This window comes from Symphalangus syndactylus, chromosome 4 (genome assembly GCF_028878055.3).
Source record: "Symphalangus syndactylus isolate Jambi chromosome 4, NHGRI_mSymSyn1-v2.1_pri, whole genome shotgun sequence".
In the NCBI taxonomy this organism is placed as follows: domain Eukaryota; kingdom Metazoa; phylum Chordata; class Mammalia; order Primates; family Hylobatidae; genus Symphalangus; species Symphalangus syndactylus.
Window position 1 is genome coordinate 141,719,541 of NC_072426.2, and position 24,673 is coordinate 141,744,213.

Genomic DNA, 24,673 nt, shown 5'->3' on the forward strand with positions numbered 1-24,673 from the left:
ACCATCCTTGGATATTTCAGTATCTGTTTAATGAAATGTTTTGAATGTTATATAGGTCTCTGAAATTGAAACTTTCAGTTGATGTTATTTAAAATATATTGTGTCATAAAACCGAAATGTGACCAGAATTAAAATATATCATATTGAATTGAATTCTAGAATCAGGCTATAAACTAATCCAGGATAATAGAGTGAAGTAAAATAAGAGGCTGACATTCACACTAAGCAAGGAAGAGTCACTTATAGAACTTTAGCACATTAAATTGGGATAATCATTGCCAAACAAACAAAATAATACACAGAGATAATCATATTTCAAAGGTATTACACAAGTCATTTCAGTGTTCAAAGATATTAAACGATCACTATGATAAAACGTCACAACTGTAAAGTATTATATTAATAATTCTCTGACGTACTGAGCCTTTATTCCTGGTAATCTCAGTGTGTAGGGCTTTGGCATCAGCATATGTGCGGTCCTCAGAGATTTCCAGAATCTTCAGATTCTCCAGGAAATTGATATATTCAGCTATATACATTTTTTTTCTTTCCAGTTTTTCAGCCTTCTTTGGGTTTTTTTTAATGCTACTATTAAAAAAAAAAACTTTTAAGTAATGAAAACTCATATTCAGTTACTGCAAGAAGCCTAAGGCCCCACAGATTTCCCTTGGTCATCCGACGTTGACAGTAGCTCCATCAATCCTGACTTGGTCTCCCCTTCCTCACGTGCACTTCCACCATGTCACCTAGAAGTCAGGTCCCCTCATCAGCAAAATCCCCTATATTTTCTTCATTTTCTCTGCATAATTTCTCCTCCTTCACACTGTAACAGATATCCAGTTCTTCTCAGGAAAATTTCTGCTCCTGAATCTCTTTTGAGCAGTGGCCAGAGCACAGTGGAAAAGGAAAGGGGGCGGGGTGTGTGGCACAGTCTAGAACGAGTTGGCACATCCCCTGATCCCACTAACTCTGGTCTTATGAAGAGGGTTCCAGAAAGAACATGGTACTTTAAATATCCATGCTGACAGCAGAGTCCCTTCCTGACTAGGCCTAAGAGAAAAATTGATTATACCATTAAATAATCTTTATTTTCATGGCCCATATCCTTCATTACACATCCAACTTGAAATGTAGTTCCTAGTCCTGAAAAAAGACTGACTGAAGAGAATCAGTCACCAAGAAGACCTGGAGCTCCGGCATCTCTCTCCCAGGTATTTTTCCCTTCCCCTATGTCCAAAAAATATAAACAACAAGCAGAAAGAAGATCAAAGCAGTGGTGGAAACAATAGAGAGCTTGCCCTAGTCTTTAGGAAATGTCTGAATTAGAAGGGCTAGGGAAGTTGTTTCAATATTGTTACAGACTGAATGTTTGTGTCCCCCTCAAAACAAATTCATATGTCGAAATCCTAAACTCCATGTGTGATATCAGAAGGTGGGGTCTTTGGGAGGTGATTAAGTCACGAAGACAGAGTTTTCATGAATGGGACCGGCGACCTTATAAAAGAGACTCCAGAGACATCCCTTGCCCCTTCCACCAGGTAAGGACACAGAGAAGACAGCTCTCTGTGAACCAGGAAGCAGCTCTGTCAACACCCTGATCTTGGACTTCCTAACCTCCAGAACTGTGAGAAATAAATTTATGTTCAGAAGCCATTTAGTCTATGGTAATTTGTTATGGACTAAGACAAATGTTGAGGGAAGATTTAATTAGTCTTTCAAAAGTATTTATGAAGCACTATTACTACGTGCCAGGCAATATGCTATTACTGAGGGACTCAGAGAAGAATATGCACAGTTCTGGTAAGGGAACTCCCAATCTAAAGAAAACAAAGATATGGAAACAACTGCAATGCAGTGTTATAATTAATCCAAATGCTTTAATGATTCAAAGTGGAATGAGAACAAAAGACAAAGGGTAATAGATCTATCTGAGGGAATCATTATAAACTTCAGAGAGAAGACAGATTTAAAACAAAAGATGTGGGGGAAATGAGCAGATTTATGAGCCAACAGAAAGGAAGGCCCTCCAGGTAGATGCAGTGTGTAGTACATAGATTCAGATGGTGGAGAGCAATTCATGTGAGTGCCTACCCATTAACAACTCTACCAAGCAATTCAGAAGGAAGAACTTTGTATGTAGGACAATCTAACTAAATGTGCACATTAGAACTGATGGCAGCAGTGGCTAATCTGGAGCGGACGCTGCCATAACACCGGCTGCAGTGGGGGAGGCAAGGCCAGGGCTGTGTGCTCCATGGAGCCAGCAGGAGCTGGGAACAGGTGGAAGTCCTGCCCACTTCTGAGTTGACAGGGTGGGAGACGCATTCCCCAGGCACAGCTGTAGCCACCCAAGCTGCAGCTGCAGACCCAGGCATCCCTGTGCTCTTAGGGGCTGGAAGCGGGTAGGAGCCCCGCCCTTATGGGCATAGCTGCAGCCACCCAAGCCATGGCTGCAGACTTGGGCCTCCCTGTGTACTTGGGTGCTAGGAGTGGGCAGAAGCCCCACCTTCCCAGATATAGCTGCAGCCACCCAAGCTGCAACTGTGGACCCAGGCATCTCCACACTCTCGGGGGCCCAGGAAGGCCCCCTTCCCTCTGCAGGTTTGGAAGCACCTGCTCCCACTATCTGGCCTCTCTCTGCTCCCAGCCCCTACTCCACAGGCTCAGAAGTGTCTGCTCCTGCTGCCTGGCCTCTCCCTGCTCCTGGCACCCACTCCAATCTCAGAGCAAAGTTGAGGCCAAGCCCAGGTGCTGTCACAACCTAGCCAGGTGTGTGCACATTCAGGACAGTGCTGACATGCCAGCCCCCTGTTGACTTGGCCCTTTCCAGACATTGAGTGCCAGTGAGCATGGGAGGGAGGCCAAGGTGGGGGCTAAGAGCAGCTCGGTGCTGGCCTGCAGGCAGCCCTTTGGCACAAACAGCCTGGGTGCCACGAACAGCAGCAGGAGGCAGACAGCCTCTGAGCAGAAAGGAGTGGGTCCCTGGTGAAGTCCCACCTTCAAGCTGGGAAAGGCCTGAAACCTGGGGGCTGGGCTGCCAGTCCTGTGGACCGGAGTGGAAACTTACGGTGCTTTTTTCAGGCCTGCCCATGGCCACCCATGGACCAATCAGCACACACTTCTTCCCCTCTGAATCCCATATAAACCTCAGACTCAGCCAGACTTGAGGACTCAACAGACGACCAGCTGCAGAGAGGAGCTACCCACTCCAGGGTCTCCTCTCTGCTGAGAGCTGAGCAGACGTCAGGATTACCAGCTGTGGAAGGGAGCTACCCACTCCAGGGCCTCATCTCTGCTAAAAGCTGAGGACTCAACAGGGCAACCAACTGCAAAGAGGAGCGACCCACTCCAGGGTCTCCTCTCCACTGAGAGCTGAGCACTTGACGGGATTACCTGCCTGCAGAGAGGAGCAACCCACTCCAGGGTCTCCTCTCTGCTAAGTGCTCAACACTCACTGGGACACCCCACCTGCAGAGAGAAGCTACCCACTGCAAGTCTCCTCTGAGCTATCCCATTTCTCAATAAAGCTCTTCTTCACCTTGCTCACCCTCTACTTATCTGTGTACCTCATTCTTCCTGGATGCAGAACAAGAACTTGGGACCCACTGAATGGCAGGGCTAAAAGAGCTGTAACATAAACAGGGCTGAAACACACCCCTTGCTTGCCACGTTATGGGTGACAAGCAGGAGAGAAGAGAGAAGGAGAGAAGAGCTGCAGCCCTTCGGGGAGCCCAGACCTAGGAGCTCCCCAAGCCATGGCTGTGATAACTTCTTTGGGACTCTGCAGTTCCTGGCATCTCTGGGCACCACCATGTTCCCCAGTGCCAGCTGTGGAAGCTGCTTGCAGTACGCCTGGTCCAGCCCCAGCCTCACAGGAAGCTGGTGCCTGCGCCAGTGCCTGGAGCTGCCCACCCCTCTGCAGCTAGCATGCCTGGCTGTGTGCAGCAAAGGTGCCATTGGCCGCAGAGGTTTCCGGCCAGAAAAGCAACACCCATAACAGAATCCCGTAACAGAACAATCAGACCAGCACCTGTACGTCAATAACATTGGAACAAGTGAACCTGGAACAAGAAATTACACATGAGAAAGACTCCAAAGAATCCCAAATAACACATGGCAAGGACCTGAACCAAGGCAGAGCCAGTAAGTGAGGATGGAGAGGATGGCAAGGAGAGACAAATATTTTGACCATAGAACTGTCAGAATTAATCAGACCTTGGGGAGAAAGGAAAAAAAAAATCACAGCAGTGAAGTCCTACCCCAAGCATATGACTGGTATGGCAATTCATTCTATAGACCATTCTTTTGTTTTTAAGTTTTATTTTAAGTTCAATGGTACATGGGCAGATTTGTTATATAGGTAAACTTAGGTCACGAGAGTTTGTTGTACAGATTATTTCATAACCCAGGTATTAAGCCTAGTGCCTATTAGGTATTTCTCCTGATCCTCTCTCTCCCTCTTCCTCCCACCCTCCTCCCTCGGATAGGCCCCAGTGTGTGTTGCTCCCCTCTATGTGTCCATATATTCTCATAATTTACTTCCTACTTATAAGTGAGAACATGTAGTATTTGGTTTTCTGTTCCTTCATTAGTTTGCTAAGAATAATGGCCTCCAGCTCTATCAATGTCCCTGTAAAGGACATAATTTCATTCTTTTTTTATGGCTGCATCGTATTCCATGGTGTACATGTACCACATTTTTCTTATCCAGTCTATCATTGATGGGCATCTAGGTTGATTCCATGTCTTTGCTATTGTGAATGGGAATGGTGCTTCAATGAACATATGCATGCATGTACCTTTACAACAGAATGATTTATATTCCTTTGGGAAGACGCCCAGCAATGAGATTGCTGGGTTGAATGGTATTTCTGTCTTTTGGTCTTTGAGGAATCACCACACTATCTTCCACAATGGTTGAACTAATTTACACTCTCACCAATAGTGAATAAGTGTTCTACAGACCAGGAAACCTCGAGGTTGTGGCCTGGGGCATGAATGCAGGTTATGGTTAAGTAGGCTGAGGGCCTCCTAGGAGACCCAGTTGATTCTTAGGCTTACAGGCTGTAGTCCCACCTCTCCTGATTCCTAAATGAAATCTATCTACATGTGTAAGAGGGATTCCCTTCCTCCCATCCTCCCACCCAAATTTACTCTATTTGCAAAAATTGTGAAGCAATAACAAGAACCTCTTCGTGACTCAGGTCTCTAAACATTTCTGACAGTGTCTTGTAAATATTTTAAGTCTTCAGGGGCCAATTTGTTTAAGTAAACATTAATACTTACATCCTTTTTCGTGTCTTCCCCACTTTTTCAAGTACTTCGTCTATTCCAAAGACATAACTATGACATTCAGTGTGGGGATGGCTTTTTGTCTCTGTCTTCTCCAGAAAAGTGCACACACTTCCAGCTCTTTTTCCCACATCATCATTCTTAAACCTTAAAACAAATGAAAATAGTGCTTTGAAAAGACTATGTTTCTATCCATATTGTAAACCAAACATAAAATTATAAGGCCCCTCAATCATCTGAATAGACTTCATCCTAGGCCAGGGCACTCTAAAATTTAAACTGGAAGACTGGTTTAAGCCCTGATGGGAAGCAGGGGTTCAACATACCTCTCTATACTCTCCAGCATTAACACCAACGCAGACCTTAAGTCTGATAAGAAACATTTACAGTCTATTCTCTCTGAAGCCAGCTACCTGGAGGCTTCATGTGCACGGTAAAACTTTGGTCTCCACAACCTCTTATCATAACCCAGACATCCCTTTCTGTTGATAACTATTTCAACCAATTCCCAATCCAAAAATTTTTAAATCTACCTGTAACCTGGAAGCCTCCCTCCCCAACTTTGAGTTGTCCTGCCTTTCTGGACCAAACCAATGTATATGTTAAATGTATTTGACTGATGTCTCATATCTCCCTAAAATGTATAAAACCAAGCTGTAGCCCTTGGGCACATGTTCTCAGGATCTCCTGAGGGATGTGACACAGGCCATGGTCACTCATATTTGGCTCAGAATAAATCTCTTCAAATATTTTAGGGAGTTTGGCAATATCATATGTCCATCTACCACTATCATCTTGACATACAATTTGCTAGAAAAAAATGTTTTGCCTCAATGTATGTAATGTCCAGTAATATTACACTCATTCTAGGCTGAGTTCACCATACAATTTTTTCGAATATTACTTGTGAGGCCATGGATTTACTAGCATGTTTAGAAAACAGACTTCGAAAAGAAATCCTATTTAGCTTATCAGCATTAAATTAGTACACTGAAGAAACAAAGAATAGGAAAGTTACAGTCTACTATGCATGGTAAGAAGATTTAGTATGTAAAAAAGCAAAAATAATAATAGCAAACACTGACCAAGTTGCAGGCACTGTTCTACGTGGCTTCAACATATTAACTAATTTAATCTCTACCATGACGTTACAAGGAAGGTAATATTATCTCTGTTTTGCAGATGAAGAAGTAAATGCCAAAGGAAATTTAAAAATGCCTTCAAGGTCACATAGCCTAGTAACTGGTCAGGTTAAGATTAGAACCCGGGCAACTCAGCTTCAACTTCAGAGGCTTTTTTTTTTTTTTATTTGAGACAGGCTCTTGCTCTGTCGCCCAGACTGGAGTGCAGTGGCGCACTTGCAGCTCACTGAAGCAGAGGCTCTATGTCTAACTGCACTTCTAAATTTGCCTCCCTGTTCACAGTAAGACAAGTTAATATGCAACACCCATATATTACTGGTTGCAAACAGTACCCTAAATGACAGCATTAAATGATTCTTCTTACTGCTTTAACACAAACAAACCTAGGTCATCTAGAATTAATTTTCCTTTTTCGGTCTCTCTGATAATCTATGACAAGAGTCCAGTGTAAAAAAAAAAAAAAAAAAAAAAAATCTAGTGAATGGGCCTCAATCAGTCATGTTTTCTACTGATTAGTTAAGTGTTTTATATAAATTATTTCATTTAATCCATATCACAACCCAATGAATTAGTTATTATCTCCATTTTTCAAATGAGGCTGCAAGAGGCTAAAGAGATTTTCAGAAGTCACATAGCCAAAGGAGGACAGAGCTGCAGTTTAAGCTAAGATTTGACCCAAAGTATGAGCTCTTAACTATGCCTCTACATGGGCACCAGTCGCTAATCATGCATCTTGTCAGCACCATGTGGTTTTTCTAGAGTCCAGATTAAGGAAGGGAAGTTGACCCAGCTTGAGCCTAAGCCAACTGTCACAGAGTTCTCAGTGTTCCAGAGCTACAAGCCAGTGGACTCAACCTAGGAGTTCTGTAGCATACTTTCAAGACAACTGGAAACTCCATTAAAGCTGGCAAAGATCTCATTCCCAAACATTTAAAATATCTATTTTTTTAAATAATTTATTTTAAAAAAGTAAATGCATATAAGTGTATAAATAATGAATCCTGTTTCTATTCACATTCCTACCCCAAAGTCATACTTTCAGCCATTCCTCAGTGACATATAGGGGTACATTTGTTTCTAACCAAATTCAGAGCCACACTGGAAAGCAATCTAGATAGATGTCATAACATGTTGGCAGAATACCTCATTTGTTTACTCTGGTCAAAGCACAAAAGAAGAAGAAATTTTCTTGTAATTCCCCACATTTGTGACTTCAGTCATACTACTCTTTAATTTCTCGTAACATCATCTTTTAGTTACTGACCACCAGCACAGACTTTGGATGCATAACAAAACACATGTGGCTTAGCGCTACCATTTAACATATCTACACACATATGTGTTTGTGTATTTGTCTTTGTAAACAATTTCACATTACCATTGGATCAAGGTGCTGGGAATTTATTTTATACAAAACTTTCGTAGTTAAAATAATTTAAAATTCTCTGGGCTAAATAAGTTTTCTGGTTCTGATTATTAGAGTGGGTCCAGGGTACACAGTGTTACCCACTTAATGTGTCCCACTTCGGTTCTCTTAATCAAAGAGAGATGCTAAATACCACTCAAGGTCTTTTTATTATACCACACAATATCAAGGAAAGCCTCTGGGCTTAGTTTTCTTAGCTATAAATTAAAAACCAAACATTCAATAAATTATGAATGCTTTATGTGTTTTACATCTGTACATGAAAAATGCAATTTAGTTCCCAAAGGAACATTTCTAAAGTTAATGACAGTTGCTTACAAAAAAACATTTAGGAAAGCCAAAAACATTTTTAAAAATCAAGAATCAAGGAATTAAGAGGGTAAGAAGATGAAAAATTTTATAAGGATTGACCTAAAAGACTGACTCATTTCTTTAAAAATAAAATCTATATTATTTTTCTAAAATGCAACAAGATAGTAAAAGTAGGGTTACTTCTAACCACTGTATATAAATGAGACTAATGGAAAACAAAACCAAACAAAAAATTCTAACATATAAACAAAGATAAATTAAGTTTCAGTTACTTACAAAAAAAATATTGCAGGCAACTTATCCATTTGTCTTAACTTTTCAACAAGAAGAGGAAACATTTTTACCATATCTTTTGAACTAGACAATGAATCTGGACTAAGGTTCTTCAGTACTCTTTTGACCTAGAACAGTAAGTTAAAATTATTTTAAAAAAAAATTTGTAGAAACAGAAGAAAGAAAGGAATTATTTTGTTGTCTAAAATTAGAATAATTTTTCATATATAGTTTTGGGTGGGTTTTTAAAATAGTCCTTTAATATTATCAAGTAGAGGTAAAAGTCAACAGAGTCACAGACATCTCTATATTAAAGAATAGACAATAAAAGATACAAAATATAATATATGATATTTTGTAGGCACTACAAATAAGTCAGTAGGATAAGGATGTTCCAAAATATTGCTGTTTCAACCGTTGCAGGAAGAGTGACAAAGGGTTTCTCCAATTATTAGATAACAAAATAGCTGCCAAATATGTTAAGGAGTATATAAAACCTATAATAACCTATAATGGGAAAGAACCGCTTAAAATCAAAAAGAAAAAGTTTTAACTATGTCTACCAATAATTTGTAATAGTATACAGACATGTTTATAATGCTTAACTGAAAATTCAAGAGATGAGTGAGTCACAAAATACAATGATCAATAGAAGTTTAATAAGTTGTTCACCTCAGATATTGTTGAAATTGTGGGTAGTAACTTTTATCCTACTATTCCATATTTGATAATTTTTTTATAAACAGCATCTACTTCTTTTTTAATCAGAAAAAATAAATGTTATTTTACATCAGGAAAATTAACATTAAATTCCTTTACATAACATACAGTGGAAAATCTTTGATGAAATAGTTACGGCTATCATGAATAATTTTCTTGACAAAGTTATTTTCCAGTTTAACTATCATTTGAGGGGTGGCAAATAGGGACATCCTTGGTATTCAGTTTTCCCCTGATTAACATTTAATGGAACACAGCATTCTGTGCCAAACAGGATAAATTATTTGTAATATTTCCTAACATCAGTATCTTTTTTTTTTTTTTTTTTTTGAGGATGAGTCTCCCTCTGTTGCCCAGACTGGAGTACAGTGGCATGATCTTGGCTCACTGCAACCTCTGCCTCCCAGGCTGAAGTGATTCTCCCACTTCAATCTCCAGAGTAGCTAGGATTACAGGCATGTGCCACCACACCTGGCTAATTTTTGTATTTTTTTAGAGACAGGATTTCACCATGTTGGCCAGGCTGGTCTCAAGCTTCTGGCCTCAAGTGATCCACTCGCTTTGGGATTATAGGTGTTAGCCACCACTCCCGGCCAACCAATGCCATTTTTATCTTCATTTCTTTCACCACCAGAGTGAAAAAGGCAAATAAACACGACACTCAGTCAGCAAACTAGAACCAAAGATGCATCAATGTTATGCTCAAGTATATCTTTGCTTCCCAGCATAGCCACCGATGAGTCTGTCATCTGTAAATTTGCCTGAGCCTCTTTCAGGTATATTTATATTTTCTCATTTATCATCATGTACATGAGTTTCAGAAATTGGTTATTTTTAAATAATTTATTTTTATTTGCACAAAACTTACTTAGATTAGCCCCTGTACTAATTCCTGATCTCCACTATCATTCCTCTGGAGCCAGTCCCTCTTCTGTGAAAGCCTCGGCAACATTGGTTCTCCTGTTAAAGTTAAAGGTTCTTTGTTTTTAGCTGTTTGTAGCTGTTACCTGAAGAAACCAAAAGCCTATGGCGCATGTTTTAAAGGTCACTGAGCTAAGAAATGAAACCAGTTCCCTCCTCCTTTTTTCTATCTCATACTCACTGGATAACATGTTTAAATGGAATTACTAAAACAAAAATTGGAATAAAAAGATTACAAAACAGTTATTGGCTGAATTATTATGCAACTCCAAACAACTAACAATTAAGCGAAACTTCGTCCAAGAAAGTGGGAAAATTACCTTCTTCACTTGGCCATTTTTAATCCAATTTGTCAATTCTGCCTTTAAGTTTTCTTCATATTTTCTAGCATCCAACTTCTTAATGACTATTTTATTCTTAAAAAGAATGAATTTCTCTGGACACAATTCCTTGGGGGGAAAATTATCACAAAATTAAGCTAAGCTATGCAATCTATAGTAAGAAAAATACAATGATGTATTTAAGTTTACTTGTCTCCTTAAGAAAATTGCAAACTCCTTGAGGGCAGAGGCTGTTGAACATCTTTTTACCTCCCAATAATTTCTAACACATAAACCTACGATGATGGGTGAACTCTTCAAAAGAAAGAATACAGGGCACAGCTGATGAAAAGATGAAAACCAACAGAGAAGAGAATAGAGGAATATAAGTCCAAAAACACAATTAAAGTAGTATGGTATCCCAAAAGCTAAAAGACGACATATTTTCGAGAATTACAGAATATTCCATGCTACGTACGATGATGAAGTCACAAAGAATGGCTGAAAATAAGAAAAAATAACTGATTATTTCAAAATAGCAGCATCAACCAAGTAGAGAGAATAAGTGTGTTTACCTGAAGAGTAATTTTGCTATATTCTGGAATAGCATTAACTAAAGTTCATTTTGGTGAATATCCATTTCTATATTTACCTGAGCCCTGGGCCAAGTTTCCCAGACTTGAGCCATGGTATCATAAAGCTGGATGCTTTCTTGAGAGGTGAGGGTAAGATCAGGTGGGAATCCATACTTTTCGATCTGTGAATAAACAAATTAATGGATGGATGAACAAATAAAATTACAATGTTTATATTTCTTTTATTTTATCTTTCACAGATAAACCCTCAAGTCTTTACCTGTGAATCCAGGGACATTAAAAGGCAATAAACTGTAATATTTCACCTCGGCAATGATCTGTTAATAAAGTCTTAACAAAGTAGCATCCCTAACCTGCTGAAATGGAAAACTTCAAAATCCACTAATAAATTTCAGTGCTACTTCCTGAGACTATTTGCACTAGATAATAAACTAACACTGTGCTATGAAACATTTCTAGAATGCCAGTGAGGGTACTGGGTGGCTGGAAAATATGAGCTCTTACAGAATAGCCTCAGTTTAGACAAAAAATGTACCTTTCTTTTTGAAATATCCCTTTGAAACAGACATTAAAATGTGTTTAGTGATGAAGATGATTTTATGGGTACCAAGCCATGTAAAAAGGGACAAAGCTTTGCCCCTAGAGATCCAATATAAGAGCCAGATCAAGTTTATAAGGGAAAAGACCCTCAGACAACCTTCAGATACTCAAAGAAATTTCTACCTGATGGTTACCCTGGTTACTGATCAGCTTCTGTCTGAAGCCTTTAGAACTCATGCACTACTTTTTCTCTCACAAATACTGTTGATGTTAGTTGTGTGCAAAGCACCATGTAGGGTACAAGAACAAATCCTGTCCTCACAGCCTTTGTGTCCTATACTCCTTTGGCTTCAATCACCACTTCTTCTAATCCATTATGTACAAAAGGGATAAAGTAACATCTAAACCGTAACACCAAGAAAAAATTAAAGATAAGTAACTATGGGAAAGGCCCTATTAAGCAAGTTAATCAAGTATCTTTATGTCAAGGTTTCTGTTATGTTCATGGGTACTGTGAATCTCTAAGAAAGGGACAGGATATCACACTTCTCCCAAATATATTTGAAGAAGGAACCCTTCCTTTAAAAAATACCTATTACTGGTTCCTAGAAGATTGGAAATACTGGGCTAAAGGGGCCACTCCAAAGATAGAGTTCAGAAAGCAAAGAAAGGCTGTTTGGTGGACTGTGCCACACAGCTGGGTTCTAATCACAGCTCTAATCACTACTCCCTGGGGTTCTGTTTTTCTTGTCTATAATATGAGAATGACAATGTCTTCATTGCTTGTCTTCAAGATTGTGGTGAGATTCAAAAGGTTAATATAGCAAGATTTTCTTTTTATTCTATGTTATGCAACATAAAGAATCATCATTTAGCAATTCTCAGATTGAATTTATGAAGCTAGCTAGTTGGCAGGGACTTCATTTGAACACACTAGTAACTGTATTCATTATCTCAGAAGGTGAGGATTTCAGTATCTCATAAACTGCATCTTGCAGGTGGCCACATATTCTGTCTATAAATGAAGCCATTCCTGACCTAAGTAATTAGTATTCTAAGAATTATCAAGTACATACTAATGCTATGCTTCTATTTTGGTCTCTAGAATAATAGTGATTCATTTTCAAAGCATCTCCCTTCCTTTATGAATGCTTTGGTTTCCCATCTCTAAAATGGGAATAATTATCCTTACACCACAGATTTGTTGTGGGGATTAAATGATATAATGTATACAATATGCTGTTAAAATGCCTGGCTCTTTTTTAGTATCCCATCCATCATAGTGACTGATTATTAACTTTCAGGTATTCTTTTTCATCAGTTTGTCAACTGTATCACTAAAAGGATATATTCAATTGTTCTCCTCTGCACAACATGTAATTAGCTGGTATTTCTTAAGCTGGCCTAGATAATACATAAAATTATATAGAAAGACAATATATAAAAGATCATTATACGGTTATATCGGTTTGTACTTCTTCATTCATAAACAAAAGCATATCATACCACAATGCTCCTTTTGAAAAAAATAAAAATTAACTAACATGAATAAAAATTAAGTAAAAAAGTTATATGGTAATCATTTATAAGAACTACACAGAAAGAGACAGACAGTAGTTCTTTCGAGGACTGCCTGGTGCCGACAGCGTCTTAGAGCGCTGAGTAGCTGTTCTTTTATGGCAGCATAATTCGTAGAAAGGCTGTGCAGCTCTTCCCTTAGCCCAGGAACAAGCCATATATGGATTGCAGTGATCCCTCACCACAGCTGGATTAAAGCCAGCTCACTCAAGGCATGGGAACAGGATGAATGCCTTCCTTCCCAAAGCTATTTCCATGAGTGTTACAGAGAATAAATCCAAGGTTAGAAGATTCCTTTACATTCTTCTCCTGTTGCTTCAATGTATTCTGCTTCCCCTCATGATTGAACAATTTCAGTGTAATCTCATGAATACTATACTCATTGGGATAGACCATCTTGCTATTGTTATTGCTATCTTAGGAGCACGAAGAAAGGTCTTATATAAATGCACATCTCACAAATTTAACCAGTTGTCTAAGCATTTTAAAAAGCATGTCTCTCTAGTTGTCCCCAGGCATACAAAAGTAAAGTATCACAGAGTAAAGAGCTGAGAAGATTCATACAACAGCACAGCTCTGCAGAAGTCATACAGGGTCAGAACACACTGTAATGGTTCTGCTGCTTTCCAATTACTCCATTAATAGCTACTGAGAATAGATGAAGGCACATGGCCAAAATGATGATCTTACCAAGAACTCCAGGCCACTGTACTCACAAATGCTTAAAGGTAACTTACCTTAAAATCACTCTAAGCAGAGTAAACCATTAAAAAATTATAAAATACTATGCAACTAAAAACTTGCTGAAAATACAATGCTGAAGATATCAAAATATAACTGGAAGGCTTAAAGAGTGATGTATGCTTATCATATATCTATTCCCTAAGCACAGAGTCAGAGGAAAAGGGAAGTATAGGGACAGGAATGCCATTTGGAATGAGTCATTGCAAAGCCAAGAAAAAACTACATAATAAAATTATGTTTGAAAATTTCTGGAAGACAGAATCACTTTAAGTGAGTTTTACATGCCCTTAATCACCATAGCTCAGAATCTACGAAGTAATTTCCATTTAATTCCTTACTCATGCATTCGATCCACAAATTATTTAGTATAACACTATGATTAAGAACATTAGGCTTTGGGGTCAGAACTTCTGAGTCTGTACCATAATCTGACAATTACTAACTGAGTCCTTGGACTAGTTAAACAATCTCGCTAGCCCTCTTTTTCCTCATCTGTAAGTTGGGAATAATTATAGTACATTTATTATAAAGATGTTGTAAAGGTTAAAAGAGAAATACATATAAATATTAACAAGTGCCCGCCACACAAATTCTCAACACGTGTTGGCAATCATCATTCCACAAATATTTACTGAGCAACTTTTGTGTATATGGCACTATGAGCGAGCTATAAGGTAATCTAGGGGTGAAAAAGTGCAGAATTTTTCATTAACACTTTTATAATTTAATAAGAAGAAGACATGAAAGCAAAAACTTATAACAGCAGGCTAAACATAATTGGTGTCATTTAAAAAGTGCAAATAATAAGTTATATATTATCAGAAAAGAAGATTAATTCCATGTGGAGAGATCATAGAAAGACTTCTGGAAAAAAAAATCTCATATTAGCAAAGACGTGGAAGATGAATAGAATCTGGAAACTTAAGAGTTTGGCATCTGGAATGAAGCATTCCAGGGATAGCACACAGCATGAACCCTTTAGGTAAGCTGCATCCAGGGTTTGAGTGAAAAGCTGAGGAAAGTCTAAGTTATAGAAGACTTGAATGCCAAGCTACAAAGTCTGAAATTTATTTCCAATGGAGAAACATTGAAGACTTTTGAGAAAAATAAGGACAGGATCAGAATTATGTTTTAGGAAGATAAGTGGAACAGCATAATTTTGGATATAAAGTAATAAAAAAAGGACCAACTATTGGCTAATGTCATTATATCTTCACAAGGCAACTTGAACCTATATAGTTTAATAACAGAGATAGGATGGAAGAAGAGGAGAGAATAGCAGGAGAAATTAATGTCTTCCCACAGTCATAATCCAGTGCCTCAAGTGAGATCTCCGAAAACTTCATCTTATCAATCCACCATGAAAAAAGTCATGTTCCGATTTTTATGTTAGTAGGAAATGTCTCTTCCCTGTTCAGACCATTTGGTAATGGGAAATTCTGACACGAATGAGGAGTGCCAATACAGTTGCGGCGGCACTGTTAGTCACAGAGAAGTAGAAGACAGAAATAGATACTAAGAAGCCATAGATAGGAAAGCATAATGTCTGTCAATAAAGAAAAGGAATAAACTAACCAAAGAAGGCGAATTAGAACTCTCCATTACTTCCTCTCCAGTTATTAAACTTTGGGTGTCCCAAACGACTTTCAGGATCTAATGAAAGCTAGAAGAATGTAAACACACACAATTTTTAGGGGTTTTTCCCTTTTCGATGAAGTCCATCCTTGATGTCCGTGTACCTGAGGTTAAGAATATCTGTAAAGATGGCCTAATAGAAGCCTCCTGTGAGCATCAGCCCCCACAGGAACTCCAAATTGAACAACTATGCACACAAAAAGCACCTTTATAAGAACCAAAAATCAGGCGAGTGATCACTAGAAGCTAGAAGAATGTATACACACACAATTTTTAGGGGTTTTTCCCTTTTCGATGAAGTCCATCCTTGATGTCCGTGTACCTGAGGTTAAGAATATCTGTAAAGATGGCCTAATAGAAGCCTCCTGTGAGCATCAGCCCCCACAGGAACTCCAAATTGAACAACTATGCACACAAAAAGCACCTTTATAAGAACCAAAAATCAGGCGAGTGATCACAGTATCTGGTTTTAACTCTGTATCACTGAAGGAGGCACTGAAGAGGGCAGGAAAGACAGTGTCAACCTGCCAATGCCACCCATCCCACATCCTCCAGCAGTGGCCACATGGCATGCAGAGAGAGTCTGTGCACCTGGGAGAGGGAAAGCATGGTGACTGGGACTTTGCATTAGAACTCAGTGCTACCTTGTCACAGCGAAAAGCAACACCAGGCAGAACTCAGCTGGCACCAGTGGAGGGAGCATTTAGACTAGCCTGACCCAGAGGAGAATTGCCCATCCCAGCAGTTGAAACCTGACTTCCAGGATGGGTAATTCTGAAACTGGCAAGCTCATCACCAGGGGTTAAAGTGCCCGAGGGTCCTAAATAAACTTGAAAGCCAGCCTAGGCCACAAGGACTACAATTCCTGGGCAAGTCATGGTGCTGTGCTGGGCTCAGAGCCTGTGGACTTGGGGTGTATGCAATCTAGTGAGACACCAGCTGAGGAGAGCTAAGGAGTGACTGCATCATCCCTCCCCCAACCCTAGGCAATGCAGCTCGCAGCTCTGAGCAAAATTCCTCCCTTCTGCTTGCTGAGAGGAGAGGGAAGAGTAAAGACTGTCTTCAAACTTGGACACCAGCTTAGCCACAGTAGGATAGAGCACTGAGCAAAGTCATGAGGCCCCCATACCAGGCCCTAGCTCCCAGACCTTTCTAGACACATGCTGAAATCTGCTGCCTTGAAAAGATGAACCCAGACTTGGCAGGATTCATCACCTGCTGAATAAAGAGCACTTGGGCCCTGAATAAGCAGCAGTGGCAGCTAAGTAGTACACGCCGTGGGCCTGGGGTGATTCTCTGAGGCATGCTGGCTTCAGATATGACCCAGCACCTTCCTAGCTGTGGTGGCTATGGGGAGAGACTACTTCTGCTTGGAGAAAAGAGAGGGAAGAGTAAATGGAACTTTGCCTTGCAGCTCAGATGCCAGCTCAGGCACAGTGGAGTAGAGCACTGAGCAGGCTCTTGGGGTCCCCAAGTGCAGGCCCTGGCTCTTGGATGGCATCTCTGAACCTACCCTGGGCTAGAGAAAAGCCTGTTGGCCTGAAGGGAGAGACCCAGGCCTCGCAGCATTCACCATAAGCTGACTGAAGAGGCCTTGGGCCTTGAGTGAAGATTAGCAGTAGCCAGGAAAAACTCACCATGGGCCAGGGCTGCTGGTGGCCACAGAGAGAGACTCCTCTACTTGTGGAAAAAGAAGGGAAGAGTGGATAGATCCTGACTCCAAGCCCCGGGTCCCAAACAACATCTCTGGACTCACCTGAGGTCCGGGGAACTTGCCACCTTGAAGAAAAGGACACCAGCCTGGCTGGCTTCACCACCTACTGATTGTAGAGCCCTCAGGCCTTGAATGAAAATTGGCAGTAGCCAGACAATGATTATTGTAAGCCTAGGGCAACACCTAGTGCTGTGCTTGATTCCATTCTAACCCAGTGCAGTCTCTGCGGTGGAGACCACAGGGATGCTATGTTGCTTTCTCTTCCCAGCTCCAGGCAGCTCAACACAGAGAAAAAGATTGCATTTGTTTGGGAGACAGTAAGGGAAGAAAACTAAAGTCTCTGATAATCCAGAGAATTATTCAGGATCTTATCCAAATCACCAAGGTGGTTCCCCTATGAGACTGCAAGAGCCACAGCCTCACAGAGCTTGGGGTGCCCCCCAATGCAGATAATGGCTGCAGTGACCAAAATCTTAGATCACAACATCCAAGTCCCTCCAAATACCTGGGAAGCCTTCTCAAGGACAAGTACAAATAAGCCCAGACTGTGAAGACTACAATAAATACCTAACTATTTAATATCTAAGCATCAATGAATATCCACAAGCATCAAGACCATCCAGGAAAATATGACTTCACCAAATGAACTAAATAAGGTACCAGGAACCAATTATGGAAAGACAAAGATATGTGACTTTTCAGGCCGATAATTCAAAATAGCTGTTTTGAGGAAACTCAAAGAGCCAGTATTACCCTGATATCAAAACAAGGCAAAGACACATTAAAAAAAGAAAACTACAGGCCAATATCCCTGATTAATATTAATGCAAAACTCCTCAACAAAATGCTAGTGAACTGAGTTAAACAACACATTTAAAAGATATTTCATTATGGCCATGTGGGATTGATCACAGCAATGTAGGGATGGTTCTACATACACAAATCAATGTGATATATAATATCAATACAATGATAGCAGGATCCCATTAGATAAATTTAACAAAGATATTGAAATAATTAAAAAGAATCAAGCAAAAGCTGACATACTGAAGAATCCACCAGAGTCTCTTGATAGCAGAATTAATCAAGCAGAAGTGAGCATTAGTGAGCCTGAAGAAAGGCTATTTGAAAATATATAGTCAGAAGAGAAAAAAGAAAAGAGAATTAAAAATGATAAAGCATTCCTATAAGATACAGAAAATAGCCTCAAAAGGGCAAATCTAAGATTTATTGGCCTTAAAGGGGCTTAAAACCCCTAGAGTGAGGAGAAAGTTTATTCAAAGGGATAATAACAGAAAACTTCCCAAACCTAGAGAAATATACCAATACTCATGTACAAGAAGGATATAGAACACCAAGCAGATTTAACCCAAAGAAGACTACCTCAAGACATTTAATAATCAAACTCCCAAAGGTCAAGAATAAAGAAAGGATCCTAAAAGCAGCAAGAGAAAAGAAACGAATAACACAATGGTGCTCCTATATGTCTGGCAGCAGACTTCTCAGTGGAAACCTCACAGGCCAGAAGAGAGTGGCATGACATAAAGGGCTGAAGGAAAAAATCTTTTATAATGGGATAGTATATCCAGTGAAAATATCCTTCAGACATGAAGCAGAAATAAAGACTTCCTCAGACAAAAGCTAAGAGATTTCAGCAACACCTGTCCTACAAGAAGTGCTAAAGGGAGTTCTTCAGTGTGAAAGAAAAGGGTGTTAACGAGCATGAAGAAATTATCTGAAGGTAAGAAACTTACTAGTAAGTACACAGAAAAACAAGAATATTATACCATTGTAATTGTGATATGAGTATATCTTCAGTAGAAAGACAAAACAATGAACCTATAACAAATTACGACCACAGCAACTTTTCAAGACAGGCAATACAATAAGATATAAATAGAAATAACAAAAAGTCAAAAAACTAAAACTAGAGCTACCTTATGATCCAGCAATACCACTGCTATGCATATACTTAAAAAAAAGGAAATGAGTATATCAAAGAGGTATCCAGACTCTCATGTTTATTGCAGCGCCATTCACAATAGCCAAGATTTGGTAGCAACCTAAGTGCCCATCAACAAATTAATGAATAAAGAAAATGTGGTACTTAAATACAGTGGAATACCACTCAGCCATAAAAAAAAAAAATAAGATCCTATCATCTGCAACAACATAAATGGAATTGGATGTCACTATGTTAAGTGAAATAAGCCAAGCACAGAAAGAAAAACTTCACATGTTCTAACTTAACTGTGGGAGCTAAAAATTAAAACAATGGAATGCATGGAGACAGAGAGTAGAACGATGGTTACCAGAGGCTAGCAAACACAGTGGGTTGGGTGGAAGAGGGAATGGTTAATGAGCACAAAAAAATAGATAGAATAAATAAGATCTAGTATGTGATAGCACAACAGAGTGATTATAGCTAACAGTAACTTATTGTATATTTTATAATAACTAAAAGATAAGAATTGGATTGTGCTTAAGGTATAATGGATACCTACCTCATTTAGTCCGATGTGGTTATTATGCTTGAGGTAATGGATACATAATTATACCATTATGTATCCACTAAAGGATAAATGCTTGAGGTAATGGATACATACCTCATTTAGTCCGATGTGGTTATGCATTGCAGGTCTGTATCAAAATATCTCATGTGCCCCATATATACAGCTACTTTAGATGCCCACAAAATTAAAAATAAAAAATGTATTAAATTTTAAAAATAAATGAACAAAATAAAAGAATCAGTAAAAAAAGAAAAAGATTATCTATACATGCTGCAATTCTGTGAAGATTAATTGAGTCCCTTTCCAGCTGTGATATACACTAAAAATTCCACTAACAGGACAAATACGCTTTTATACTTACAATATCTGTCGTTAGCGCAGCAAAGGGATGAAAATGATCAAAATAAACATCATCATGTTTTACTGAACATATATGCTTCTCTAAATCATTGTATCTCTCTCCACAGAGCACTAGATATGAAGAGCAAGAATATCCAAATTAATGGACATATAATTATTAGAATATGGATAACTTTGTAGTTAAATACAAAAATCCCCATAAAAAGCTTCATAGTAAAATATAAGAATATATAGTAAAACATAAAAAAAAATAAGCTTACCAAGTCTAACTTCATATGATTGATTTTTATATGAATTGTCTTGGAGAAAGTTGAGACATTCGTCAGCCTGTTTTTCAGAAATAAATTTCTCTTCCATAATCTTGTCTGCCTGTTTCCAGTACTGTTTTACTGATTGCAGCCACCTTGCAGAATAAACATGCATATAATTAAATAAAATATAGAAGTGTTTATCAAGAACTTGGATATTTTAAACAAAGAAAATTTCACAAGTTTAAAAATTTAGTGCATACGCTCTCAATTTAAACCACCTGAGTTTACTTCAAAGCTGTGGACTTTGGGCAAATTCCTCAGCTTCTCTTTGCCTCCATTTCTCCATCATAACATGGAAGATAATGAAAGTATCTTTCTCATAAGGGTGTTGTATGGCTTGAATGAGTTAATATACCTGCCACATAGAAAGCACTACGTGTTTGTTACCAGTGTTGCTGTTACTATCATTGTTGCTGTTACTAGGAAAAATCAAGTCTGGTAACAAAACAATACTTGATGTTCATATAATGTTTTGTTGTTCTTATGATTGTCATCTGCAAGGTCAATGACTGTGTCCCAGTTATTTCCATTTTAGCTTTAATTATTGGATAAGGACAAAGAAAGGGGGATACAATTCTCTCTCTTACTTCAGATGACATTTATTTGAAAATTTTTAGAAATTTTCCTACACAATTTCAGATCTGGCTATGGGAGACCTTGATTTTCTTTGGAGAAGGTGTTCTCCTTCTCTAACTTCCAGGAAATATATCTTCAAAAAAATTTTAGAAAGCCAGACATGGTAATGTGCACCTGTGGTCCCAGCTACTCAGGAGGCTGAGGTGGGAGGATTCCTTCAGCCCAGGAGTTTAAGGCCAGCCTGGGCAACAAAGAGAGACCCCTGACATTTCAAAGACTGGGTAATAAATTTATTTGATAGTTATTATAGAAAAAACCTTAAAGACTTCAGACCATATAGACAGTATATAATTCAACCACTGAATATATAACAACCACTCTTTTTACCTATACCTACTTGGTGAGAAGATTTGGGTTATTTATGGTAGCTGAAAGAACCAAAAAAGGACATCGAATAATGACAAGGAGGAGCTCCCAAAATTTTGCTCCAACTTCTCTGCCAAGATAATGGACCTAGTAAAGAAAAAAAAATCAGTTGAAAAGTTGATGTCAAAATGGTGAATGAAGAATAGAAGCATAAAATCATCATGCATATTTTTCCAGTTTCCTATAAATGACCTAACCTACATAAAGTGAATGGTGATAAATTCAGACAATAGACATTATGACACTTAACTCTCTCCAATCTCCATACCTAAACTGTTATTAATTCCTACAGATTCCAATTTCAAATATCTATTTTGAAGCTATGTTTTTCTCTCCATTTTTTGTTGTCATTGAAGCCACCATCACCTGGCTTTCTACAATAGCCTTCTGATTTTTCTCTTAGCTTCCACTCTTTCTCTATACTTTCTTCACATCATAGTTCTAATGGTATTATTAAACAAAAATCAAATTAGGCTACATACCTAATTAAATCCCTACACTGTCCTCCCAATGCATTTACAGCAAACTACAAGCTGCTTAACTGGAAGCGTAACTTCCTGGATGATCTTGCTTCTTCCCACCTTTCCAACCCCACCTCAGGCCACTTTCCCCGCCGTGCATTCTGCTCCCAACGTACTGGCCTTCTTTTCATACCCTGAACATACGTGTTCCACCTGAGGGCCTTCACATATAAGAACCTGCTACTTAAAATCCTCATCCACCTCTTAGCTGACCATTCCTGCTTATCCCTGCAAAGCCCAGCTGAAGGTCATCGCCTCAGAAACACCTTCCCTGAGTACCTGCTCCAAAGTTGTTGTTCTTACTTCCCATTTTGCTATTATCTTGGTGAAAACTGACTGATTTTTTTTCTTCAGAGTTTGTATCACAATATTTACTTATATTTTCATTGGTACATTTACTTATTTAATTGCTCTCCCCTTCACTAAACCACAAGATCAGTACTGGCAATCAGGGAGAAAGCACAGTGTCTAGCACAGAGTAGGTACTCAATTAACATCTGTTGAATGAATGAATCCATTTTTCTTTGATTAAGTAATGCAAATTAAGACTTAGAAAGGGGGTCCAAATTTTGGTCTTAATTAAACAGAATACATCGTGACAGTTGGGTCTCAGCTGGAAAGACTTACTAACCAAGCCTAGTAATAAATACATAAAGAAGAATATTTTCAAATCCCTTCTGACTTTGATCTAGTCAGATAATTGCCCACTTTACCAAATGCTAACCTTATATTTTGTATCAGCAGGCAATTTCTCTGAACTTTCTAGAATAAACCATTTTTAAAGCCTTCTTACAATCAAGTTTTGTGCATGTATAAATCAGAAAACCAAAGTTACCCACATTTTGTTTTTTGTTTTGAGATGGAGTTTCGCTATTGTTGCCCAGGCTGAAGTGCAGTGGTATGATCTTGGCTCACTGCAACCTCTGCCTCCCGGGTTCAAGTGATTTTCCTGCCCCAGTCTCCCGAATAGCTGAGATTACAGGCGCATGCCACCATGCCTGGATAATTTTTGTATCTGTAGTAGAGATGGGGTTTCACCATATTGGTCAGGCTGGTCTCGAACTCCTGACCTCAGGTGATCCACCCACCTCAGCCTCCCAAAGTACTGGGTTTACAGGCATGAGCCACCGTGCCCAGCCTCATTACCCATGTTTTAACATTATTGTGCTTAGGCATTTTGAGACGAGACCACAATCCAAAGTTCTAGATCTCGAAGATCAAGGGTTTTGTTTTGTTTTCCCTTAAAATGGGAATGTTCAAAGTCAGCAACACACAATACAGCCTGATGCATAAAAGGAAATAGACTACTTTCAGGACAAAGAAAGCAGAATGACAGCAGTCTACCAACTCTCAACTTCACACAAAAAAGGGGTAGATTCACCTATTTTCCTTTAAGTTGAAAATTCCTTGAAGAAACAAAATACAAAGCTTGAATTCTATTTACAGTTCTTTCCATTCATTTTGATAATAACATAGCTATGTCCTTCCAGATCTACACCATTTGCCACCTTGCTCTCTGGCCAATGAGTCTGACCTTGGGAATTGGCTCACCCAGCCTCCTTAGCTCTCTAGCTTCTACTGGGTTTGGCCAGTGGGAAGCCTAGGCAAGAAATGGGAAGGAGAGAAGACAGTGAGGTCAAGGTCTTTATTCTCTTGCTCTCTCTCCCTGTCAACCTTGGCCAGCTGCATTTCTTCACCAAAGTCACTGTTCTTCTCAAAGAGACATATCTATAGAATCTCTCTTCTGTTAAGGTTCATACTGCTTCCTCCTCCCTTCATCCTTACAGGGTTGAAAGGCTTGCACTATTCTGGATTACTGCACTTACCTTTTGGTTTCTCTTGTACAAACCTTTGTAAACAGCCCCTTAGTAAAAACACTTTTCTAAAAATTATACTAATGTGAATATGCTGTTTTCCATTGGTACCCTGGCTGACGTGCAACTTAGATAACTACCATCATTGAAAAAGCCCCATATTCTTTAAATTACAAATTATAGTGTGTATGCAGACTAGAACATCAACCAGAGAACTAACACCAAACCTACCTCATCAAATATAACATATCTGATCCTTTCCACCCATTTTTGGCGACGAGGAGCAAGCAGCAGGATTTCAAAACATTCTGGCACTGTAATAAGTACCTACAAATATGAATGATTAGTGTAGCTAACTTTATGGAGCATTAATTTTATATCAGTCATAGTAATAGGAACCTAGAAAATATGCTGCTGCTGATAGCAGTTTCATCAAGATAACATTGCATCTTTGACGTTTTTCATTTAAATCTTTACATTTACGAATATTTGGATTAATGAAAATGAAAAAAAGCTTCTACTCTGTAATGACTGTTTTACATTTTGTTTAGTCTTAAATGTCTACTTTGTGAATTCAATAAGGGAGACAATCTATCTTAATCTATGATTTACCTATCGACGGGTCCACTATCAACACACAACCTTTTTGAGACAAGGTTTTATTATGAGGATCCATAAATATCGTTCACAAGAACTAGCAATTTTGAATGGAAAGAAAAGGTTGGGTAGTCATTTAGTAATGCATTGGGTTTATCAAATCTACTTGAATCCCTTTCTAAGTTATAATGAAATATCATATTCTTCTATTTGAAATTTCAGATCATAATGTAAGTATAAATATTGTTCACAAGACCTAGCAATTTTGGATGGAAAGACAAGGTTGGATAGTCAATTAGTAATACATTGGGTTTGTCAAATCTACTTGACTCCCTAAGTTAT

The 24,673-nt window shown here is 38.8% G+C and overlaps 1 protein-coding gene across 14 annotated transcripts in view; it reads right to left on the reverse strand.

Annotated features, from left to right (window-relative positions):
- The window catches only part of DDX60L (DExD/H-box 60 like), a 153,961-nt gene that overhangs the window by 78,047 nt on the left and 51,241 nt on the right, over nt 1-24,673 (reverse strand). For 10 of the 14 annotated variants that reach the window (XR_010120607.1, XR_010120606.1, XR_010120604.1 and 7 more), the window contains 9 exons: nt 23,966-24,061; nt 21,371-21,486; nt 20,347-20,489; nt 20,088-20,197; nt 11,059-11,163; nt 10,407-10,535; nt 8,449-8,573; nt 5,287-5,439; nt 420-588 (listed from right to left, as the gene is read on the reverse strand). Coding sequence is in view for 5 of the 14 variants with exons in the window: in XM_055276351.2 (XP_055132326.1) it covers nt 420-588; nt 5,287-5,439; nt 8,449-8,573; nt 10,407-10,535; nt 11,059-11,163; nt 20,088-20,197; nt 20,347-20,489; nt 21,371-21,486; nt 23,966-24,061 (1,146 nt within the window). In the remaining 9 variants the exon portion in view is untranslated. The remainder of the gene's footprint in view (nt 1-419; nt 589-5,286; nt 5,440-8,448; nt 8,574-10,406; nt 10,536-11,058; nt 11,164-20,087; nt 20,198-20,346; nt 20,490-21,370; nt 21,487-23,965; nt 24,062-24,673) is intronic. The other 4 variants (XR_010120609.1, XM_055276354.2, XM_063638361.1 and 1 more) reach the window with 2 other exon arrangements.